Source organism: Acinonyx jubatus, chromosome D2 (assembly GCF_027475565.1).
Source record: "Acinonyx jubatus isolate Ajub_Pintada_27869175 chromosome D2, VMU_Ajub_asm_v1.0, whole genome shotgun sequence".
NCBI lineage: Eukaryota > Metazoa > Chordata > Mammalia > Carnivora > Felidae > Acinonyx > Acinonyx jubatus.
In genome coordinates this window covers 31,743,326-31,768,784 of record NC_069393.1, presented here as the reverse complement: position 1 = coordinate 31,768,784, position 25,459 = coordinate 31,743,326, and the positions used below count along the sequence as shown (strand labels likewise).

General features: G+C 39.9%; 1 protein-coding gene and 1 non-coding gene across 10 annotated transcripts in view; one reads left to right on the top strand and one right to left on the bottom strand.

The window, feature by feature from the left end:
* ASCC1 (activating signal cointegrator 1 complex subunit 1) overlaps positions 1–25,459 on the top strand; it is a 114,131-nt gene that overhangs the window by 71,067 nt on the left and 17,605 nt on the right. For 6 of the 9 annotated variants that reach the window (XM_053207375.1, XM_015063401.3, XM_053207378.1 and 3 more), the window contains exons 8-9: positions 5,896–6,020; positions 11,573–11,658. In XM_053207375.1, coding sequence (XP_053063350.1) covers positions 5,896–6,020; positions 11,573–11,658 — 211 coding nt within the window. Of the gene's footprint in view, positions 1–5,895; positions 6,021–11,572; positions 11,659–19,389; positions 20,058–25,459 lie in introns of those variants that run through there. The other 3 variants (XM_053207377.1, XM_027062231.2, XM_027062230.2) reach the window with 2 other exon arrangements.
* Positions 6,153–6,260, bottom strand: LOC113600428 (U6 spliceosomal RNA). Its single transcript, XR_003421422.1, has one exon. It is a non-coding gene; the product is annotated as a U6 spliceosomal RNA (small nuclear RNA).

Genomic DNA, 25,459 nt, shown 5'->3' with positions numbered 1-25,459 from the left:
CATCTACCATCATTTCATCTCTCTCTTTTTTTTTTTTTTAAACGTTTATTCATTTTTGAGAGAGGTAGGAAGACACAGAATCCGAAGCAGGCTCCAGGCTCTGAACTGTCAGCACAGAGCCTGATACGGGGCTCTTACCCACAAACTGCGAGATCATGACTTGAGCCGAAGTCTGACGCTCAACTGACTGAGCCACCCAGGTGTCCCACATACCTTTTGAATTAATTAATATTCCTCAGTCTAGCATTCAAGATCTTCCAGTAGGAAACCAACTTAATATTTCAACTTGATCTTCCACTGCTTTGCACTTACTTACCCCCAGGCCCTAGCCAACTTCACTGCTTATTGATGATTCTTTGGGTCTTTGTTAGTGTTGTGTCTTGTGACTAAAACTTCTCTCATGTTACTCCTCATCTTTTTCCTTTTTGCTATCTTTTTTTTTCCTTTTCTTAAATAGACTATAAGATTCTTCATGGCTGGGAGTACTCTTATTCAGCACTGTATATCCAGTGACTTTTAAAATTCAGGTTCATAGATGTTTAGTGAATGTTATTCACCTAAGTCGTTCACTCATTCAGCAGATACACAAGATGAATTGAGTATAGTTAGCTTCTTGTCCTGAGCCCATCCTCCTAACAGCCTATTCTGTTCCCAAAGCAGCTATACTCTCTTCCACGTTTAAATTACCTGAAGCACCTTGTCTTGCTTGTGTCATTATCAGAGTCTTCTTTATAGTTACCTCAGTAGATTATAAGCTCCTTAATACAAAGGGCTGTTTGCTTAGTCTTCTTTTTAAGGTTCATTTATTTATTTATTTTGAAAAAGAGTGAGAGAAAGAGAGGGGCAGAGAGAATCCCAAGCAGGCTCTGCACCATCAGCGCAGAGCCCCACACAGGGCCCAGACTCATTAACCATGAGATCATGACCTGAGCTGACATATAGAGTTGGATGCTTAACCACCTGAGCCACCCAGGCGCCCCTCGTGTGGTTCTTCTTTTTCGTAGAGACCAGCATAATGCCTGTATGCAGTAATCTCTCAGGAAATACTAACTGTATGGGACTGAATTAAACTGGAAAAAAAATCCCAAACAAAAGCCTGGAATTTGTACTTTCTAGGAAGTCAGTGATCTTCCTGCAATACAAATACATATATGTAAAGATGCCTCTGGAATGCTTGAGCTCTGGAGCGCTTACAGGCCTTTTAAACTAAGAGCTTAGATTTAAGGCATTAATAACTGGCTTCTGTTTTCAAATTCAAAGCACTGTCTAAATGATAAAGCTGCTTAAGAATAATACATCATTTTTACATAGCAACCCTATATTATTTTTAATTCTGTTATGAGGAAGAAAGGCATAGAGCAGCTCTGTGACTCAGTCATAGTCAACCAGGAAAGGATCAATGAAGAAAGAATCAGGAGGCTATACTTTTAGAAATATATGGACATATTGTCCAACGCGGTATGTATGACATCAACCTGAAATTTAGTGACTGTACCCAAGTACCCTTAAATTCTTTTAATAGAACTCCAGAATATTTGTCATCTGTGAATCGTGTGTGCATGCAACAGCTCTTGACTGAGAACTGATTATGTGTCAATTAGGCATTAATTTAGGTGCCAGGGTGAAACAGGGGATAAGATAAAGAGCCAGCCTTTGTGGAATGCACAGTGAATTGATAACAGCAGAACCGACTTGGATTCTGGTCTCTGTCCTGACTGTCTGTGCTTCACTCCTCTTGCATAAAATGAGAGGTTAGACTAGAACTTTTTAAAGGATTTCAGTTCCTTCAAAGTCCTAATAAGTCTTGAATTGGACAGAAATCTTAATTTTCCAGAAAGACAGAGCTGGAAATTGGTTTCTTTCATTTAGTCTATTTAATTTCCTTCCTCTAATATTTCTTGCTCCCTGTTTCTGTCTAGTTGAAGTCCCTATTCACTTCTTTTTCTTTAATAGAGGGGAGAGAAAAGAAGGGCATCATTCTGCTGTGATTTGTAATTGAGGTAGATTTTGAAGTCCTTGGTTATATTCAGACTTAAGTTATGTTGTAGCATTCAGAAGTATTTCAAAACCTTATTGTTCTGTCATGGTGTTAGTTAATCAGAAACTTTAGGCCCAAAATAATGTAGGTCTTTGCTTGGAGATCCACATGCACAATTAATTGAATCAGCTAACTGTAAAATTAGAGTTCTGTGCAGTGTGAATAGATTTTTATTTTCCCTTTAGGAATGTGGGGACAAAGTTGTTTTCATCCTTTCCCCCTTTATAGCACAGTCCTTAAGGCACGTACTCGGAAGCCACACAGCATGGATTCTGATTTGGGGTCTGCCACCAATTAGTTAATATGATTTTGGTCAAGTTTTATAACTTGTCTGTGCCTCAGTTTCCTCATTGGTAAAATGGGGTAATAATTCATTGTGAGGATTAAACATGTTAACAGATCTCAAGTGCTTAGAATAGTGCTTGATACTACCACTCTAGTTGACTTCTGTACCTCTGGTCTCTTCTCCTTCTAAAGTGTTTTCTACTCTGCTAGAGTCCGCTTTCAGAAATGGACATCTGACCACATCGTTCTCTTTTTTAAATCTCCATGGCTTCTGATGGTCCAACCACTACTTATATCAAGCTCATCTCCACTGTTCTTTTTCCCTCATTCTCTGCTATAGCTATATTCAGTAATCAGTTTTCCAAATAAGATGTGATCGTGCATGCCTTGGCATCTTTGCACATGCTGTTTCTTCTGCTTGAAGTGTCCTTCCTTCACTGGTTTTATCTGCAAATCTTCAGCGATACTTCAAGACCTCATTTATTTTATTTTTTACATTCACTTTTCAGTTTTTAATCAGTCACATCCATCAGTTACCCAGTCACAGCCAGTAGTTACTGAAAGCCAAGTATAATGGTGCACTGGAAGATACAAAACAAACACAACATGCTCTTGAGCATATAATCTAGTAGAGGAACAGGACAGACAGACTTGAAATAGCAAGGGACTGTCACTGAGAATGCTAAGGAAAGCACACGTAAGTGAAGCAGCATTTCAGAGAAGGGCAGAGTCATTGCTCACAGATACAGGGGAGTGGGGGTGTTAGGGTGGTTAGAAAGGCTTCATGGAAGAGTGGGATTTAGTTGGGCCTGGAAGGATCTGCATAGGTGGAAACTGTAGCCCAGGGAACAGAAGGCACAGAGGTGGCAGTTGTCAAGCCGCTCAGTGGAGGAAGCCTGGTAAGAAAATGTGCATGTTGAGGAGTGCTGAGGTCATGGGGCAGCAGGGGGTCCCTAGGGTCTCCAGAGCCTGGAGCATCCTGAGCGACCGGTGTGTTGTGTAACGTTCTACCCCATGCCGGCCACACTGGATCCTGATGCAAAGGGCGGACTCGGCGGTACTGGCCCCAACTTCATTCAAAATTTTGAGACTCTGTTCTTCATGGATTTTTTTTTCATTAATTTTGATTTTTAAAAATACTGCATTAAAACATGATTTATTGGGGCACCTGTGTTACTCAGTAGGTTAAGCATCCAACTCTTTATTTCAGCTCAGGTCATGGTCTCACAGTCATGAGATTAAGCCTCATGTTGGGCTTTGCGCCGGGGCGTGGAGCCTGCTTGGGATTCTCTCTCTCCCTCTCTCTCTCTGCCCCTCCCCCACTCACATGTTCACACTCTCTCCCCAAAATAAAATAAAATCTTAAAAAAAAAAAAAACCACATGGGTGCGCCTGGGTGGCTTGGTCAGTTAAGTGTCCAACTCTTGATTTCTGTTCAGGTCATCACCTCGTGGTTCTTGAGTTCGAGTCCCACATTGGGCTCTGCACTGACAGCATGGAGCCTGCTTGGGATTCTCTCTTTCTCCATCTCTCTCTGCACCTCCCCCACTCTTGCACACGTGTGCTCGCTCTCTCTCTCAAAATAAACTTTAAAATAATAAATTAATAAAAAAAAAACTATGATTTATTTAGGTTACTGCATTTTTTGGCACCCTCTTAAATTTTGTGCCCAAAGTAATTTCCTCACTTGCTTCACCCTAGTGCCAGCCCTGTGTTCTAGTTCTGAAGTTTGGTGGAGGGGACATGAGTATTTATGATTATAATTTATTATTATTATATTATTATTATTATAAATAATACTGTTAACTATGGCTTACTCATTTACAAATATTTTTTGGTTCATGGATAGTATTTCATTAAAAAAAAAAACACAAGATAAAGAACTTAGAATTTTAAGAAGATTCATTCGGAACTTTGGAACCTGCAAACCATGAAAGGGAAGATAATTGTTTGTGTTCCCGAGTCAGTTTCTGGGGGACGTAGCTTCCTCTTGCTGCAGTGTATGCAGTGCAAGCAAAAAGAGTTGTTTTGCCCACGTCTAAACGAGTGAAAGGTCACTGGAGGGTAGGGGTACTAGAGGCTGCTGTCCACTTGGAGACAGACCTCAAGCAACTGAGTTGCTGTAGCCAGAGTATTCTGCCTGAGGCAAGATGGGCCACAAAATGGGCCACACAGGTGGGTTTGGCCCATATCTCACATAAAGCAAACCTGTCTAGCTCTGCTTACTGGCCACAGTGCTTACACTGTGGGCCATTACACTTGGGCCATGGCCCAAGAAGCAGTGGAAGATTCCCAAACTCTCTAAGTTTCTCAGGGCTACTTGTATCCACGAAAAGAGGTGATGTTTGACCCAAAAGACTCTTACCAGCACATCTAAAAATGTGAAGTACAAAAAATGTGAAGTCCATTGTTCATTAGTACGCTAGTGACTAATGGGAGATTATTTTGGGCCAGGGATGTCAGGATCAGCACTAATCTCAGAGGTGGCTAAGGAAGGGTTGAAGGTGCAGGCTGCTCCCTGCACTTGCTACCAGGTGCACTGCTCTGTCATTTGATATGGACTCGGCACATATCCAGTGACAGCTGCCTCAGTCTCAGAGTGGACATTTTGGCACATGATGTAGAAACCACAGGCTGCATTTTACCATCAGATGAGTGGGTGGTCACAGAAGATGGCTGCTTCCTGAGGCCTGCTCACCACACACTTGCTGGGATGCTGACCCCTCTTGTCGGCACAACCAGCAAAGCTGTTCTTCAGAACTGAAGGAGAGAGAAAAGAGTTTTCCAGACGGACAAAAGCCGAAGAGTTCATCACCACTAGAATAGCCTTACAAGAAGTGTTAAAGGAAGTTCTTCAAGCTGTTGAGCAAAACACCTGCATAGAATGAAAACTTCTGTGCAAGCATTGTTTCTGGTGGAGGTGCTAGAGTGAGTGGCCGTTGCTGAGATAGAACACAACCACTGCAGAACCCTTACTGCTTAGAGCTACCTGGAGTCCACATGAGGAATGGTCACGCAGCCCATGGATTTTCCTATAGTTGTCTTTATGGGTACTATGCTTCAGCCTCAGTGAAACACTGAGATAGTGTCCAAGGCTACGGGGATCTTCACAGTGCGTGCTCTTTCCCAGTGAGCAGATGTCTTAAGAGTTGTGCCAGACCTCCTTTGATCCTGGCAGAAACATATTGCCCACCTGGTAGCTTTAGGTTCTGTGACAGGATGAAGCAATAAGGCGCTTCCTTTTAGGCATGTCTCTGTTGAGCCTGGCTTCTTGAGCCCTGTCCCAAGATGCTAAGCTTCAAGGTCATGTTTAAACCTCCTGTGAAAACCTGGCCCTCTCCATGTACGGTTGATCCCTCCCTTAACGCTCACCATGATATATTGCAGTTATTGGTTTCCATCTCCATCTGCTCCATAAGGCTGTGAGCACCACGTGCCTTTTCTCTCCCTCCTCTTACACACGGTCTTGTACAGTGATTGGCCCAGAGCAGATACTCTGTAAACATTCAATCAGTAATCAGGGATTTAGGACTTTACTAAGATTTTTATACTTCTGTCTTCAATTGCTCCAGGCTGCAAGAATTAGTCAATCGAGTGCTGGAACGTTTTCAGGCGTCTGGACTAATAGTGAAAGAGTGGAATAGTGTGAAACTCCATGCTACAGTCATGAACACTCTATTCAGGAAGGACCCCAATGGTAAGTCCCACAAAGAACTATAGCATAGTTTGTGATCAGTAAGGCCTTATGATATCCCTGGGGTTCAAACAAAATGGGCTATCAAAGAGCCTCTGGTATATCTTTTTTTGAACCTTTGAGTTGTTTTTTTTGTTTTAATATGGAAGCTTCACGAATCTGCGCATCACCCTTGGCGCAGGGGCCGTGCTCATCTTCTCTGTGTCGTTCCAAGTTTAGTGTATGTGCTGCCGAAGCGAGCACAAACCTTTGACTTGTTTTGATGAGCACAGTGGAAGTAGGCAGAGACCTATCTAGCATGGGACCATGACATTCTAGATCTTTGATTTCTGTTGCCCATAGCATTGCCAGATTTAACAAATAGAAATACAGGATGCCCAGGTGAATTTCGGTAAACAGTGAATAATTATTTTAATATAAGTGTGTCCCAGAGGTGCCTGGGTGTCTCAGTTGGTTAAGTGTCCCAACTCTCGAGTTTGGCTTGGGTCATGATCTTCGTGGGGTTGAGCCCCGCGTTGGGCTCCGTGCTGACTGTGCAGACCCTGCTTGGGATTCTCTCTCTCTCTGTCCCTCTGCCCCTTCAAATAAATGAGGGGACTTTAAAAAAATAAAAATAAATAAAAGTATAAGTGTGTCCCATGCAATATTTGGTGACTTTTTTTGAAAAGAAGAAAGAAGGAAGAAAGATTAGCTAGTAAAAGTAAAGGTTAGACCAGTGGTTCTCAAATAGGGGCAATTTTGCCCCCCTTGAGGACATTTGGGATTGTCTGGAGACGTTTTTGGTTGTCACATTTAAGGAGTTGAGGGTGCTTTGCTACTGGCATCTAGTGAGTAGAGACCAGGGATGCTGCTTAACTCCCTACAGTGTACAGGACAACCTACCTCAATAAAGAAGTATCTAGAAACGTCAGTATCACCACAGTTGAGGAACCTTGAATTAGAGTAATAATTTTTCCACATGGATTCTGAGCCTTTATATAAAAATGCCTTGTTTTAACCCTTGATTTGGGACAGTAATCTACATTTAAAAAGGATTCTTCTTTTCTTCCCATTGCCTCTCCCCAGCAAGTGAAAGCTTTTCTAGCACATTCAGCATCTATCTGATCAGGAACCACAAATTCAAGTATTTGAAATGGGTTTTATTTCCTTTGCTTAGGACCCTGACCTTGGTTTTAGAAAGTCTAGGTTGGAAGAGGAGATCTCCATCAGGACTTGACCCCATAAACTATTTGTAGATTTATACTTTAGGAAGTTTGTGTGTCCCATTTTTTGTCAAAGTACAGTTGATCCTTGAACAACATGGTTTAAACTGTGTGGGTCTCACTTACACACGGAATTCTTTCTATAAATACAGTATATACTATAAATGTATTTCCTGTTCCTTATGATTTTCTTAATATTTTCTTTTTTCTTTATTATAAGAATACAGTATATAATACACATAATATACAAAATATGTATTGGTTATATTATCAGTAAGGCTTTTAGTCAACAATGGTAATTTAGTTTTAGGGGAGTCAAGAGTTACACATGAATTTTCAACAGCATGGGGGTTGTTGTCCCTTATCCCCATTGTTCAAGGTCATCTGTGCATCTTTTCTTTATCTCAGATATATACCAAAGATCCCAAGTGGAAGTCATTTAATATTAAGCCCATTTGGTTAGAGCCATTGTAGGACTAAGAGATATGTAGCTGGCTAGTTTTCAGTTCTAGCATTTTGTGATGTTAGATCCTATTTTATTTAAGGTTTTTCTAAATAAATCACTATTTTACCTTTGGGAACACTGAGATCAAAAATGGCTCAAATGACTCAGTCAAAGCCTATAGACTCTTATTTGGGTAGTTCATAGAATCCAAAGCTCTATGCTTGCTCTTGTTCTGATGGAATGCGTGTCTTTCATTTGGATAATAGTATTGCAGAAGAATATGTAGAATTTCAGGAAAAAAATTTCTGGAATACTTCATATTTATAAATGTATGTATCTTGTCCAGAGCAAACATTTAAAGGAGTTTTTAATATTTATTTTCTTCTGGATGGTCAGCTTTAAGTTTGGAAACACAGATCGTCTGATGTGATGTACATCTTAACATCACTATGTAAAGACAGAATTTTAGAGCTCTAGAGTATACAATAGATTCGTTGGTTCAGAAGATACATTGTATCCAGCACCATCCAATAGTACTTCCTATGATGATAGAAATATTCTGTATCTATAATGTCCAGTATGGTAGCCACCATCCACATGTAGTTATTGAGCACTTGGAGGTGGCTAGTGAGACTGAGAAAGTCAACTTTTCATTTTAATTACTTTTAATTAATTAAATTAATCACATATGGCTGGTGGCTACTGATTTGGACTGTGCAGGTACAGACGGTATTTTATGAGACATTTAATACCATCAGTAGTACGTTCTGCAAATGTCCTAGTCCTTAAATCTTTCTTTGGAGCTCTTACCATGCTCCATTATTAACTAACCTTTTGACATGTAAGAGTTGAATTATGCAGGAACCTGTATCTTCTAAATTGTGTGGATCCAGATTTATATTCAGTTAGCACCAGAGCTTCATGTAAGAAAATGTTCTGTGTTCACGGTATAGTTATCCTTTCTTACTTAGAGATAGTTTGAATATAACACTTTCATTGAGATAAATTCACATACTGTATGATTCACTCATTGAAAGCATATAATCCAGTGATTTTTAGTATAGTCAGAGTTACGCAGCCTTTACCACAATCAATTTTAGAACACTTTTCATCACTCCAAAATGAAACCCCATTAGCGGTGTGACTCCTTAACCTTTCAGTCCTACACACCATCAGTCACTTTCTGTCCTATAAATTCGCCTTTTCTCTGGATATTTTGTATAAATAGAATCATGCAATATATGATCCTTTGTGACTGGCTTCTTTCACTTAGCATAATGCATACAGGATTCATCCATGTGATAACATGTATTATGCCTCATTCCCTTTTTATTGCCAAATAATCATCCACTATATGGATGTACCACATCTTATTTATCCATTTCTCAGTTGACGGACATTTATATTGTTTCTTCTTTTTGACTATTAGGATTAATGCCGCTGTGAACATTTTCATACAAGTTTTTGTGTGGACATATATTTTCGCTTCTTTTGGGTATATACTTAAGAGTGAAATTTCGGGTCATATGGTAAACCAGTGTTTAACTTTTTGAGGAGCTGCCAGACTGTTTTCCAAAGTGTCTGCACCATTTTACATTCCTACCAGCAGTGTGTGAAGGTTCCAGTTTCTCTCCTTCTTTGCTGAGACTTGTTACTATCTATCTTTTTGATTATTGGTGTCATTTTTGATGTGAGGTGGTATCTCATTTTAGTTTTGATTTGCATTTCCCTGATGGCTAGTGCTACTTACAGATTTTGAACCTGTCATTGATCTTTGATTAAGTGAATACTTTGTCGTTAGAAGTTAACAGAGTGTAATTCCAGTGGGCTAGCTAACTTATATTATGCACGTGGAGTTAGCGCTCTGGACATATTTTACCAGTTCTGACTTGGTAGTTTCCATAGCTGTATACAATAAAAGAGCATATTCAAAAGTGGCAATACAAATACTTTTGAGTGTCTGTTAGTAGGCAGGAAAGGGTAAATATCTTAGAAAATATTCTGAGGGTTAAATAATTCTGAAGGATGCTTTGAATTTTCTATACCTTGGATTCTTCTGTATGATGAATTTTTACTTGAAAAGGGGATAGGAATCAGGTGTTTCACTCTTTCTTACTTGTCATCCCTTTCCTTTGAAATCCTCTTCCTGCCATATTTCAAGGACGTCCTTCGGAATAAGCATGCTAAATTAACACAAGGAGTTAGAGCATAGCTTTGATGAGGCTAAGGTCATAGATTTGCTGCATTTCTGTGTAGAATGTCTGTAAAGATACCTTTGAACTGAAGGGGGCTTTCTCATTTGCAGGGGTGGGGTTTCCTTAAATCAACCCACATCATGTTGGTTGCAACCCAAATCAGCGTTGCCAGCACTTTTGACTACTTAATGTGTGAGTTTTGGTATGGTTTTTTTTTTTTTTTTTTTTTACATATTTTAAAAGGCATGCAGCTTACACAAAATCTTGGGCTTTTAGACTTCAAGGAACCTTTGGAGATACCTAATCTTAACCCGTAACTGTGTAAATGAACTGAGGTCCATAGAAGAGACATAATTTGCTTAAGAATATGGTTCATTTTATACACACAAGCACACACACACACACACACACACACCCCACATCTTTTTTATCCATTCATCTATTGATGGACATTTTAACTGCTTCCATATCTTGGCTATTGTAAATAATGTTGCAATAAACATAGGGGTGTATATATCTTTGAATTAGTGTTTTCGTTTTCTTTGGGTAAATACCCAAAAGTGGAATTACTGGATTGTTTGGTACTTCTATTTTTAATTTTTTAAGGAACCTTCATCCTTTTGCTCCAAGTTTACATTCCCACCAACAGTGCATGAGGGTTCCCTTTTCCTCATGTCCTTGCCAACACTTGTTATTTCTTATCTTTTTTTAGAATGGATAAAGAAGATGTGGGGGGGTGTGTGTGTCTACTTGTATATACATATACAACAGAATATGACTCAGCCATAAAAAAGAATGAATTCTTGCCATTTGTGACAACATACATGGACCTAGAGGGTATTATGCAAAGTGAAATAAATCAGACAGAGAAAGACAAATACCACAATGATTTTACTTATATGTGGAATCTAAAAAACAAACAAAAAACAGAAGCCGACTAATAACTATAGAGAACAAACCAGTGGTTGCCAGAGGGTTTGATGAGAGGTGGGGTGGGCAAAATAGGTGAAGAAGATTAAGAGGTACAAATTTCTGGTTATAAAATAGGGGCACCTGGGTGGCTCAGTCTGTTAAGCGTTCAACTTCGGCTCAGGTCACGATCTCACGGTTTGTGGGTTTGAGCCCCACATCGGGCTCTGTGCTGACAGCTCAGAGCCTGGAGCCTGTTTTGGATACTTGTCTGTGTCTCCCTCTCTCTCTGCCCCTCTCCTTCTTGCGCTGTCTCTCTCTCAAAAATAAATATTAAAAAAATAATAATTTACAGAGATGAAAAGTACAACATGGGGAAGGAATATAGTCAATAATATTGTAATAATGTTGTATGACAGATGGCGTATGGCACATAGTGACTAGACTTACCACGGTGAACGCTGAGTAATGTATAGAATTGTTGAGTCACTGTGTTGTACACCTGAAGTGAATACAACACTGATGTCAACTATAGTTCAATTAAAAAAAAAAAAAGACTATGGCTAATGACATACATAACCTACCTCGAGTGCTTGGACAGTGTTGAATGAATAAATGTGTATGGAGTTGATAACAGAGCTGAGACTGGACCCCGGGCCTCTTGACTCAGCCTGCTGCTTTTCCCTCCCACTGTACCACTTTCCAGGTAATACATTTTGCTAGCTATACCTGTAGAAACCCAAAAGAAAACAAACGTATATAACCCAAGCTTCTTTTCTAATATTGTCTTTGAAATATTTACAGCTGAAGGCAGGTACAATCTCTACACAGCGGATGGCAAATACATCTTCAAGGAAAGAGAATCATTTGATGGCCGAAACATTTTAAAGGTCAGTACATAGCAGGTGAATTGGAAATTCTTTGGCATGTATCCTAAAATAAGAGAGGAAAACAAGTTGTTCTCCTTTTAACAGTAAAGTACATTTTTCTCATGCTTCCCATAAGGATCATTGATTGAAAGGCTGGCTAAAAAAAAAAAAAAAACAAAAAAAAAACTAATGTCCTAAAGGAAAAGGGAAATCTTTTTGAATCTGTCGAGGCTGTGATGTCTCTTATTAGAGTACTTGAAATTGATGATTTAAGAAACAAGTATCTAAACTACTTGGACCCATAACAATAAGTTGATTTTAATGTGGTGAGTTTTACTTTGTATTTTACCTCTGGAGGTCTGAGTTTGCATTTTTTAAGTGAAAAAGAATTATTTTGTTCTAATAGACTTTTCACTCACTGCTCTCTAAAGTTGTTTTGTAATTTGTTTTTACTCAGGAATAGCCTCTGTCTGAAAAGTAGGCAGTCTGTCTCTGACTGTTGAGGTTTTGCTTTCCTGAGTGTTAAAGTAATCTATGAAATTCCCATAAAAAGGGTTCTTCAGGATTGCATTTATCTTTCTCCTACAGACCACATTCTGTAATATCCATGATTTATACCCTCTCTATCAGGTTAACATGTCATTGTGCCTCTGGGCAAACACAAACAAATTGATACAATGGAGAGGTTTTTAATTCTTCATTTCACTTGTTCTGTAAGGGGTTTAGGTCATACATTTTCAAAGCCATTGGATGGTTTTTAGAGTTGGGAAGAGAGTCTGTGTATATAACTTCAGAAAAAACTTTAGCTTTAAAAATGCTCTTTCTTTTTCCTTCCCCACCTCATCCTCCATTGCCATATCTGGTCACTTGGCACTTTTCTTGCCAGATGCCTAATGTGATCCAGTTACCTCTAATTCATGGCCTCACTTCAGCACCTGCAGACTTCATACCACAGAACCCAATAAGGCAATGACCGCATCCACTCGTAGGCAGGCATTCAGGCTTCTACAGTTTATAGAGCTGTGTCGATTCCTTCTTTCCTTGATATCTTTCCTCTTTCTGAGTACTTTTCTTGTTTTCAAAGTAGCTATGGTAGCTTTGGTTTGAGTGGCAAGCTGCTAATGAATTCCGCAGCCATTTACTGATTTTCCCAGGCCACATCTTCAGTGTGATATGAATCTTTTTCTTCCTCTATCTCATTTTCTGGGCCTTTTCCAATAATAGCATTAGTTATTTTGCTTTTTTTGTCATTGTTGTTAGTTTGATTAAGAAAGAATAGTAGACTGAATGGGGAAAGAAATCTGTAGGAATGACTCAAGCTGTCTTGGTTCTTTTGGAATCCGAATTAGAGCTCAGAAGGTATGCTGATCAAAGTCAAGTGTGAGGCACTTTGACATCAGCAAGAGGGAGGTCATGGCAGAAAGCCTGTGCAGTGGCTGTATGAACAGTATGGGTGTCTCACCTAATACTTAATTCCTCTCATTCTGAAAAGTCCATCTTCCAATTTAAAGATGCTTTGCCTTGAAATCTTCCTATCCACCCCAGTGATGGCATGGGTGCAGCTCCCTCTAGTGTTAACAAGGGCTTGCTATGTTAGTAGTACCCTAACTGGTTGGTGCCTCATCACAGTCTCAAAGCTGGGCTCAGCTAGGGACTTAGAGACTACTTAATCCAGTTTCCCACTTTAATTTCTAAGGGCACAAGATCCAACATAATTAAAGTGGCAGGCCAAAGGTTACCGATCGTTAGTAGCTGAGTCTGAAATGAGAGCAAAAATATTCAAATCACAAGTTAACATCGTCTCTGCTGCCTCTCATAAAGAAGCTCAGTGTTTAGGGTAGATATCATTAGGTTTTTTGCAGTTTGGCGTATCTGTTTGAACTGTAATAATGTCTGATTAGAAGTTGTTTCATAAATGTTGGGGCAGTGGTGTATGCCAGTTAGTCTAAAACTGTGGCTAATTAAGAATTAGACGTTGAATTGAATGTAACACCAACACCAGCAGAAATACTTATTGGCTGTATACCATCTGCCAGACCATGTGCCCTGCAGATAAAACAGTCATTATGATACAATCCCTGTCTTCCAGGAGCTTCCTGTCTTTGAGGGGTACAGACTGTTAATAGGCAATTATAATATAAAATGGTGGGGGCGGGTTACGAGTATGGAGAAGTTCCTTTGAACACAGATAGTTAGAACAAAGTGTCTTTTGATACACTAATATTTTACTTTCTAATCATTAGCTGCAGAAAATATAATATTTCACCTATATTCAATCAAAGGAATTCACTTTTCTTTGAGAATAAAGGTAATATGTGGCCTCCAATGATTACCCACCCCTAAACGCAGAAGTAGCTATGGTAGCCCACCTTTTGGAATTTCCATGAATGAACATGCCTTTCTCAATTAGAACATAAGAACCCATGGGCCCCGACACCTTTGGGGACAAAAAAGATTCCAAAAAACCAGTGAATTGTATATGTAGTTTTTGTATCAGATAAAATGATTACATTTAGAAAGAAAAAAAACTTCAATTTCACTAACAAGATAGGAACTGACGTGGAGAAAACCGAAAGATTAACTGCATTGGTGGTTCAGGAGCCCAAGCATATGTGTGTAGCATATTAACAGCTGCTTAGGTCAAGGATCAGGAATGCGGGTGGTGAGAAGCAGCCTTGGAAAAAAATCAGCTTCATCTACTATTCAAAGAGAAACAAAAGGAGAAAGCAAGCCATCGCACGTTGCTCTGAGAATTTAATAAGTAACAGCCAACTGCTCTTCTCCTCCATGAAGGGAATTGGTCCTTTTGGCCTGGTGTAATATTATGCGTTCTGGGTGCCTTAATAAGAAAGAAAAAAGTCTTTAATGTCTTCTGGAGGTAGAAGCCACATTTTTCTTTTGTACGGCTCTTTTGAGAGTTGTTGCAGCTGTAATAGACCAGTATTGGGTTATTCATAACTAAAATAAGAATTTTACCTGAAGAAGGACTTTGAAAGAACTGACAAGTAAAAGAATCATTCTCCTGTGGTTTTCAGATTAGAAAAGGAGCATATGTAGTTGTGATGGGTTTTTATGAAGACGGACAGATAGCTCTGAAAGGAGCATGTACTCATGAAGATGACCAAGGCCAAATTCACAGGGTAATGTCCCCTCAGACAGTTTCTATTTCTAATCTAAGAGATAGGAACAAAGATGCTATTTGTTTATCTATAAGGCAGTGATAAACTTGTAATTGGAGAAATCATGCTGACCTAAAGACATACTATACTGCCAGAAATAACTGCCCCCTCGCAAGTGGGAACAGTCAGAAACTGCCAGCCCCAGAGAGAGAAGTGGTCTTAATGGTAGTCTGTTTGGGGGGCTTGTGAACCTACATTAAGCAGTAGAATCATTATTCCAAGACTGTGCTCTCAGCAGATTGAACAGGAGTACAGTATTAACTGTTCGAAAGCATAGCTTCTGACTGCAGTGAAGAGGAGGAGATATTAGAGACCTAGGTTGTACTTAGTAGAGGAGGTGATGCCATACAAATAAAGGCACAGTTGACACAGTATTTGGAAAAGAATAGAAAGAAAGTTCTATAGGTCCAGAATCAAAGGACATCATCACAGTGCCATTTCTTCAGACACTTGAAAATCCTGGAAAATATAAACCAAGTAAAAAGGAGATGAATTTGTGCCTTTCCATTTTATATATAGGAATCTTTAGAGAAAGAGGGAATTGGTGCCATTAAAGTAACTATTGGTTCAGGAGGTTAAGCATCCAACTCTTGATTTCAGCTCAGGTCATGATCTCAAGACCATGAGATCGAGCCCTCCATCAGGTCTCCATGATGGGCATGGAGCCTGCTTAAGATTCTCTCTTTTCCCATATTCATTCTCTCCCTCTCTCTCTCTCTCTCTCTCAAAAATAGCCGTATTGGTTTTTAATATTTTACTTGAAAAGTGGTTTTATTTTTGAAAATATGTTTTAAATCTGTTTAGCATCATTGAAGCTTTTCTTGAAAGGTGTAAATGAGAGTAACTCAAATATTCCGTTCATTTTGCTTTTGTTCCATCTCTGTCCCTTAACCTCTTTTTAAAAAAGGACAGTTAGAATAAATAAATTTAAATGAGAGCTTTATTTAATTTACTTAAGGAAGCTGTTTAAAAATATTTTATCTTTTTTTGGTAAAACATATACATAGAACAGTGAATGAAACATACATATACATTTAACAAATAATCATGAACAGTGTAACTACTAACAAGGTCAAAAAGTAGAACATATTCCCCATGTCCTTCCCTGGCCAACTCTTTAGTTTCTCCTTAGGTAACAAATGCACAATTAAATTCTTAAACACTCTCAGTGAACATTCTTGTTTTGAATGATTACTTTGTTTCAAAGTATTAGAAGACTATTGAAAAGTTGAATTCATTTTTGTTTTTTTCTAGGGAAGAGATGTGAGACTGGGAACTATGTAGAAATTAAAAAAAAAAAGATACAAGGGGCACCCGGCTGGCTCAGTTGGTGGAGCATGATGCGACTCTTAATCTCAGGGTTATGAGTTCGAGCCCCACGTTGGGCATGGAACGTTCTTCCATCCAAGTACTAACCAGGCCCGACCCTGCTTAGCTTCCGAGATCAGACGAGATTGGGCACGTTCAGGGTGGTATGGCCGTAGACTGGGCATGGAACGTTCTTAAGGAACGTCCTTAAATTTTACATATATTAATGACTACAAAGAAAGACTAATATTTAGAAACTATTATTTCTAAGGAAGAAAACATTGTGTCTTTCATTATCCAGCTCAGTATTCAGCCATATTATATACTGTGATTGAAAATTACTTCTTAGTCACATGGCTGTTTAGAATTTTTTTCTTCAAAACTGCTCTTTCAGAAAGACTTTCCTTGAGAGTCTATCACTACTTGTTCCACTGCACTATTATATCAGGATAAATAACAGCAAATTGAACGTGGCCTAAAGTTATTCTCTCTCATTACCACCGTAAGTATGGTGGTGTTTTTACTAACTGCTGTCTCTGTGACTTGACTTTTTTTTTTTTTTTCTGTGACTTGAGATTTTAATCTTATTTAGGTAAGTAAAATCACTAAACAGACATCACTTCCTCTCTAAGCTATTTATGCTTATACACTATTGATACTAAGTTCAGTTCTCTTGGACACACAGATAGTTTGTAATAGTTTTGTCCATAGCATTGAAAACAGTCACATTATTCGTGATAATCATGTGAAGTAGGAAACATGTTAGAGGAGCAAACATACAACTTTCTGAAGAATTTGACTCGTCAAGTTAAGATGTGGAAAAGGTCATTTAGAGAATAAGAGAATCTGTGGAAATTATACACACACACACACACACACACATATTCAATTAAGGATTGGAAGATAGAGTTAAGAAAATGGCAAAGGTGAAGAGAGAGAAAATATGAGGGGGAAAATATGACACAGAGGATCCTCAAACAGTGCAAAAATTAAGATTCTAAAAGGAGGGAGCTCCTGGATGGCTCGGTCCGTTAGGTGGCCGACTCTTGATTTCAGCTCAGGTCATGATCTCATAGTCACGAGTTCGAGCCCCACATCAGACTCTGTGCTCACAGAGTGGAGCCTGCTTCGGGTCCTCTGTCTCCCTCTCTCTGCCCCTTCCCCACTTCACACACACAAAAAAAAAAGTTAAAAAAAAAAAGATTCTAAAAGGAGACAATAGAGAGACTGTTCTTGAACTTGGATGCAGGAGACTCTACTCTGGTGTTGCCCCCAGGCACTTGGGAGTTGCAAAGAAAAATCCTCTCCGGAAGACAGTTTCATCACCCTCCACCTACTAACATCCCTCCAAGGAACTTTCCCCCCCAAAATGGCCAGTACACAGAGATAGCGAGGCATCTGAGGAGACCACTCTCTGTAAGCAAACAGACATCCAAAACTCAGACACGACATGCTGGAGTCATCAGACTCAGACTAAAAACAACTATGCTTCCTGTGTTCAAAGGAATAAAAGTCAAGCTTAAAATGTTATCAGGTAATTGGGAACTGTTACAAAAGCAAGGTGACGTAGCAGTTTTTTAAACCAAATAGAAATGCTAGAGCTGGAAAATGCAGTAATTGAAATCAGGAGCTCAGCAGTAACGTAGACAGAGAGAAAGAGATGCAGTGAACTGGAAGGTCAGAAGAAATCCTCCAGAACGTTGCATGGACAGAGGGAAAGGTAAAAATTAGAGCTGAGAGGATAAGAGACCTGTAGGATAGAGCGAGAAGATCCAATGTGCATCTAGTCCCAAGTCCCAGGAGAGAGAAGAGTGCAAATGGAGCAGAGCTGATGAAAGACACGTGAATTCCAAACAGAAGTTTTGTGAAGTGAGCTTATATTGTACTTTTCTTTCCTACAACCTATGACTGCATCATGGACAACAAAACGGACAGCCTTAATTAACTAAACTACTTGGGCCCCAGCAGTTATTAAACTGAATGACTGAAATTTGTTGGCAACAGCTACATTACAAAGAACAAAAAAACAAAACAGAAAATTCAGCTAAAGAATGCTTTTCTTAAAGTAGATGATTAAAAAAAAAAAGGAGGATAAAAGGTATCCAGGAATTCTTTTTATTATTCTTATAACTTTGCTCTGAAACTGTCAGAATAAAAATTTCTAAATGTAGGAAAGACAGACGTGCACATAGGAGGGGAATAGGACACTAGCCATTTGCTGTATTTTTAATAACCACCTTCGAGAAGAGTTGAAATCTTAGCTGTGTTTTGTTTCAGTGTTTAGAATAGATGCAGCTTTTATTGTTGATCTTACTGCAAAAATTGGGCCATTTGATTTCAAAGGGCATAAAAATTTAACATAAGGAGCAATTTTCTGATTAGAATGTTTCATATTAGAACAAGCTACTAGGAAGGTAGTGGCATCTTTCATTAGAATGCTTTTGTTTTTGTTTTTTTTTTTAATTTTTTTTTTTTTTAACGTTTATTTATTTTTGAGAGAGAGAGAGACAGAGCGTGAACAGAGGAGGGGCAGAGAGAGAGGGAGACACAGAATCCGAAACAGGCTCCAGGCTCTGAGCTGTCAGCACAGAGCCCGACGCGGGGCCTGAACCCACAGACCGTGAGATCATGACCTGAGCCGAAGTCAGACGCTTAACCGACCGAGCCATCCAGGCGCCCCTAGAATGCTTTTGTTTTAAGAAATGAGAGTTCCATTTCATTTCATTCTCCCTGCTGTCATCCCTTTCAAAGTATTCCCTATGTAATTCCCTGAAACCTATCTCTCACCTCTATTGTTGAACTGAAACAGCACTGTAAAGGTCACCAGTAGTCCCTATTTGTTCAGTGCCTTGACCCACTTTTACTTTTTTCCAGTAACCACATTGAGAGTATTAAGCGCTTTTCTCCTTCAAATGTTCTTTTCTCTTGGCTTCAGTGGCAATTGGCTCTCCTGGTGTCTACTGTGCCAGTGAATCTACTTTTTTTTTTTTTTTTTTTAAACATTCACTGCCTTGTAGGGCTACCTTCTAAGGTTTTGTCCTTATCTCTGTTTTTCTCTTAACTGCATTCTTGTTTTGTGCAAATTCTACTCATTCTTCACATACAGATAGTACATCCTCCCTAATGGTTGATGACGCTCTTCCCCCTCTCCTTACTTTGATTGTGCAGAGACCTGTCATGTGCTCCCAGTGTTGAGCAATGTTCCTGTCCCTGGCAACCACTCAGGAAGCTTTTCTGGACTGACTAAAACTGTTTTTTTTTACAGGAATCAGATTTTAGAAGAGGAGACGAAAAAGAGTTTTTGTTTGCCGAAGGAGATAGTTTTACCCCATACATGAGATTGTAAACGCTCAGAGCAGGGGCCAGCAAACTGCAGTCCGAGGGCCAAATATGTCCTGCCACCTGTTTTGCACGTGGCCCTCAAACTGTGAATGTTTTTTATATTTTTTAACGGTTGAAAAAAAAATCAGAAGAAGAGCAATACTTGAGGACATGTAAAAATAATATAAAATTCAGATGTCAGGGTCCATAAATAAAATTTCTATTGGAACACAGCCATCCTCATTTGTTTATGCACTGACTGCTTTTGTGCCACAGTGCCAGAGTTGAGTAGTTGTGACGGACACCATATGGGCACCTTGCCTTTTATGGAAAAACTTTGCTGACACCTACATGGTTAGAGTTGAGTTTAATTTTCTTTTATTCCACCCAACACAACTTCCTGCTTTATGATTAGATGTGATGCTCATATTTAATAGACCCTCAAGATATACTAACTATGTCATATTTAGTTAACAGTCAATCCTATTGAATTTCTATCTACTTGAATATTTTCTAACAAATGTTTGTTTCTTTTTTAAAATGAGTTTCCTAGGGGCATCTGTGTGTCTCAGTCAGTTGAGCATCCAACTTTGGCTCAAGTCATGATCTCTCGATTCGTAAGTTCAAGCCCCACATGGGGCTCACTGCTTTCAGCGTGGAGCCTGCTTCAGATCCTCTGTATCCCTCTCTCTCTGCCCTTCCCCTGCTCATTCTCATTCTTTCTCTCTCTCTCTCTCTCTCTCTCTCAAAAATAAACACTTAAAAAAATGAGTTTACTAAATTCAAGAAAAAGAGAGTCCCAAATTAAATATACCTATAGCTCATACTCATAATCTTCTGTTAATAAGTGAAGTTCATTTTTCAATTAAATTTGAAACTTTAGTACTTTAGCAACTTTAGTACTCCATATAGCAAGATTCAGCTGATACAGATCATAATAAACTTGAATTTACATTTAACCTCCTTTTATTTCAGAATACATCCAAAACTAATTTTATATTTCTCTGTGGTATACATTCATTAACTTGAAAGACAAACAATGATTTCTTTAACAGTTTTATTTATGCCTTATTACAGAATATTTTAATAAAAATTATTGAATGAAAAATAAAGTGCATTGCACTTGTAAGTAAATTGTGCTGATTTTATAATTAGCATGAATATCAGAAAAATTGGGGTTTAAGAACAAGCCTGGGACAAGACATCTTGCCAAAATACAGCCACTATTATTTTGCAGTTAGTGATAAACTATGGCTCTGCCTTCATTCATTTTTTTTTTAACATTTATTTATTTTTAGAGAGAGAGCACAAGCAGGGGAGGGGCAGAGAGAAGGAGAGACACAATCCCAAGCAGGCTCTGGGCCATTAGTGCAGAGCCCAATGTAGGGCTCGAACTCACTGACGTGTGAGATTATGACCTGAGCCAAGATCAAGAGTCAGAGGCTTAACTGACTGAGCCACCCAGGTGCTCCTGTTCTTGACGGTTGAAAACAAAACTCATGAAAATGGGAGATTGCAGGAAATCATTAGAGGCTTTTTCATATTTTACTAGTAATAGAAATAACATACTGTACTTGAAAAGAAATGAAATACTTCTGACAGGTGATGGGACAGTTTTTTCAGGCATCAGAGGTAAAAGAAAAGTGCAATTTGGAATGCTTTAGTTTAGTTTTACATAGTCTTATTTTAGGCTGTTGGGTTGGGGTGGGAGCCAGGGGATGGGGAAGATGCATATTTTGGGACAATGTCTTGTCCTAAGTAGTATTTTACCATAACTTTTCCTCTGCCTTTGTTTATGTATCACTTTGCTTAGAAAGCGAAGTCTTAAATCATTAATGGGGGCAAGCAAAGACAAGATTGTCAGTGAGGTGAAACCATCATTGAAATGAAACTGGAAGAGAAGCATTTGGCTGATTTTCGACAAAGCCAACATCCATTCTAGAAAAATGCACCTTCTCTGGTCTGTTGCTGTCTGTTCGTACATGGTATTTCACTCTCTTGAATTTATGCTTATTGGTTATTCATCTTTGCACTGGTGCTGGAATACTTGTATGTGTTGTCTTGGCTCAGTCAGGGAATGATGGGTTTGGAAGGGTCTAACTGCACAATGACAAGATCTAGGCCATGGTTTGGCAAAGACAATGACAGTAGAAAATATCTTCTTGAATACCTACTAAATATAAAACACTAAGCTAGACGCTCGGTGTATTGGGGGAGGGAGAATAAATAATTGTCTTTTGTCCCTCCAATTACATTCCTGTGAACTCTTTGAACAGGGTGCTTGTTTTCGTTGTGGGAAATAGTAATCTCTTTTATATACTCATTTCTAGGGATCCAGTCATATCACTTGGGGTATATATCACAAACTTAGTTGTGTTATAGTTCATTTGGGGTCCATTGTAGTTGGTTTTTTTTTTTTTAATGTTTATTTATTTTTTTTGAGAGAGAGCACAAACTGGGGAGGGGCAGAGAGAGAGGGAGACAGAGGATCCGAAGTGGGCTCTGTGCTGACAGCAGCAAGCCTGAGGTGGAGCTTGAACTCATGAACTGAGAGATCGTGACCTGAGCCGAAGTTGGATGCTTAACTGGCTAAGTGACCCAAGTGTCCCGTTGTGGTTTTTTTAAGTTGTGGTACAACATACATGATAGGAGATTTCCCATTTTAACCAATTTTAGTGTATAATTTAGTGGCATTAAGTGCAATTCACATGGTGCAACCACCACTACCATCCATCTCCAGAACTTTTTTATCATCCCAGTTGAAACTCTGTACCTACTAAACAGGAAGTACTCATCTTCTCCTCCCCTCTTTCCCTGGTACCCACCATTCTACTTTCTGGCTCTATGGATTTGATTACTGTAGGTGTCTCATATAAGAGGAATCATACCATATTTTGCCCTTTTGTTTCTGGCTTTTTTTTTTAATGTTTATTTATTTTTGACAGAGAGAGAGAGAGAAAGAGAAAGCATGAGCAAGGGAGGGACAGAGAGAGAGGGAAACACAGTCCGAAGCAGACTCCAGGCTCTCAGCTGTCAGCACAGAGCCCGATGCGGGGCTTGAACTCACAAACCGCAAGATCATGACCTGAGCCAGAGTCGGACACACAACTGACTGAGCCACCCAGGCTCAGGTTTCTGGCTTATTTCAGTTACATGTCTTCAGGCTTCCTCAATGTTGTAGCATGTATCAGGATTTTATTTCTTTTTAAGAATGAATAATGTCCCAGTGCGTATATATACTCCATTGTGTTTTTACCTACAGTGTAGACAAGCCAGTAGCCAAATATAGATCTGTACCCAGAGATGGTGACAGGGCACTGTCTTCTCTGGAGCAGCCTATTGTTTAAAGACCATGTTAGATTGGGTGGCTTGGTGCCAACAATACCTAAGTGTTATTCCAAATGTTAAAGGACACTGGTGCGAACAGATCAAAGAAACAAGAGTGAAGTCCACTATGCCAGGAAACATATTAAGTTGATGACTAATTAAGAAACAATGTCCTTTTTCCCATATCCCAAGGATGAAATAGTTTTCCAATTCATGCTCAAATGTGAGCGTTATTACAAGTTAAAAGTGAAAACACAGGATGTAAATCAGCCAAAACACCAATTCAGAGTTGACCCTCTCAGTTGTGGATTAAAACATTGACACCATTTTCTTAAATTATAGAGGTCTTGTTTTCCTAACTCCTAAAGTGTGGCAGGGCTTCCGAGGCCTTTTGCTTATTTGAGGTATAGCCCTTTGCAGAGGGGAAGGAGGCTGTCTGAACTGAGTTATGGACAACTAAGTGTGTGTCATAATACATAATGCCGCATTGGTGCTGCTGGGGCTGTGGTTCTGCCAGAGGACGAAGTATTTCATGCCTCCCTGTGTAATAAGATGACTTAGTTGAAAATCCAGGATAACATGTGGCAACCTCTGTCTCATCTTCCTGGGAACCACTACAACCTCAGCTATTATTTGGACAACTGTTATTTGTACATATTTATACTCTTGCCACCGTCTGATGTTGCTGAAGGCCATCTGATTCGCTCAGCTTCTGGATGCTGCTCTCACGTTGGAAAAGTTGGAACAGAGTGGACGGAGCCTGATGACCTTGTTTTCTCCCCTCTCACGTTGTTCTTTTTCTGTATGTGTTGCTCGGCACAGGAGTCAGCCCCTTTATGCCCAGCCTCCCTAAGGCCACTTGCCTAGAGACACGCAGGCCAAGAAGAAACCATCTCTGCTGCTGTCCCCTGTGCTCCCTTTCAGGGATTTCTTTCTGCCGACTTGCACCTCCTGTCTGATATATAATACAGAGATCAAACACTTCTGTTGCATTTGTTTGTTTGAGGGATAATTACAAATAATATCTGAGGGATGATTACCAAACTGAAAATAAGAGAGGTGAGATATTTGAGTGACCGTGAAGAGGCCTTCTTCTGAGGGCAAGAATTTATCTGCAGAAATATTAGCTACATTCGTTCTGAAAAGCCACCTCCCGGGGGCCTGGAAGAGCCTCTGCTAGCCAGGAGCCACCAGCGGCAGTTTTGCCCTGCTGAGGCAGTAATATCCATGCCCTGAGGCAACGCCTTCTCTGGGATAGATTTTGTAGCCGAACGAACTCCCAGCTGCCCATCTCTGATGGTAATTCTACCTGCTGCTGTGGAACCAGGGCAGAGCGTGCTTTTGCGTGCAGGGTTGGTCCCAACTCTGCAGCCCTGGCAGCATGGCCTCCTCCCTCTTCCTTCCTTCTACCTCCACCCCACATTTTTTTCCTGCTGCTTTTTAAAATTGAACAGCCCGGCAGGGAGGGGAAGTCCCTTGGCATTTTGAGTATTGAGGTGCTCAGCAGAACTGCCTGGCATCCTGTTTGTGTGTAGCTGTTTTAATTCACTCTCTAATAGGTCATTTGGCCTTACCAGCAGAGTCTTAAACTAAACTTGATAACCCTTATGTCAGCAGTGAGGCTCAGGCCAAACATCCAAAAGTGCAACCCTGAGTGATGATTTGAGGGAGGTTTTGAAGCCTTTATTCCCTGGCTGTGTCTGGCTGGCTTCTGCCTGGTGCCTCCTCGGGTCATGCTGTTAACATCCCTCATGCTCACTGCGGCTAAGACAGGCAGGTGGTCCGGGAGAGCAGAGTGAACGAAGGACTCTCACGTTCACGTTCACGTTCACATTCCCATTCCATGTAAGGAGCCCTTTCGGTCACTGGAGATGGGACTAGTGCTCTGGTGACGTGCCGGCTCTTGGTGCCCCTTTAACGGATGTGTGCAGAAGCAGGAGTGACGTGCCGATGGTAGAAGAGCTACTCCACTGATTCACAGCCTTCTTGCCGCGGTCCTGATGCAGGCACTGATGTTATCGGGACCTCCTCCCACAGACTGGCCTTCACCTTGCTCCCTGGGGCTGCGGTGTCCCAGGCCTTCTGGAAGTACAGTATGTCCTCTCTGTATTGGCTATTATTAGCTATTATTATTGGCCCTCTCACCACTTGATGCACTGCAGTTTGTGGTTTCAGACATTAAAAGTGGCATTTTGGGCAGAGTTAGGGCTGTATTTGGAGATGATTCTAGGAAAATAAGTACCTGCCGGCCACCCTGTCTTTTATTCTGAAGTAGGTGTTCCTATTCCAGTCTGTTTATTCTGAAGGCAGTGTCCCTATTCCAGTCTTTAAAAATACTACAGCCCTGTGAGACCAGATGATGACTGCAGAGGCTGTAAGTTGTCACAGTTCCTACTAAACCTTTTCATTTTTTTCTTTAAAGGAATCTCTGCTCTTTGGTTCCTATGATGATGGATTAATGGTTATAGTCAGTGAGTGATGATCGTAATCAGAGCTCAAAATTCCATCTCATAATTGATCTTGCTGTAGTGCAGCACATCCTTGTAAAGCATTGTCGCTGTTTAAAGATGGAGAAATTGGGGGAAAGAGTGGCTATGTGGTCATTGACAGGAAAGCATTAGTCTGCCCTAAGAACCATTTTGACCTCTCTCTCAGTAGAAAAGAAGTTTCTATCTCTGGTTTTCAGA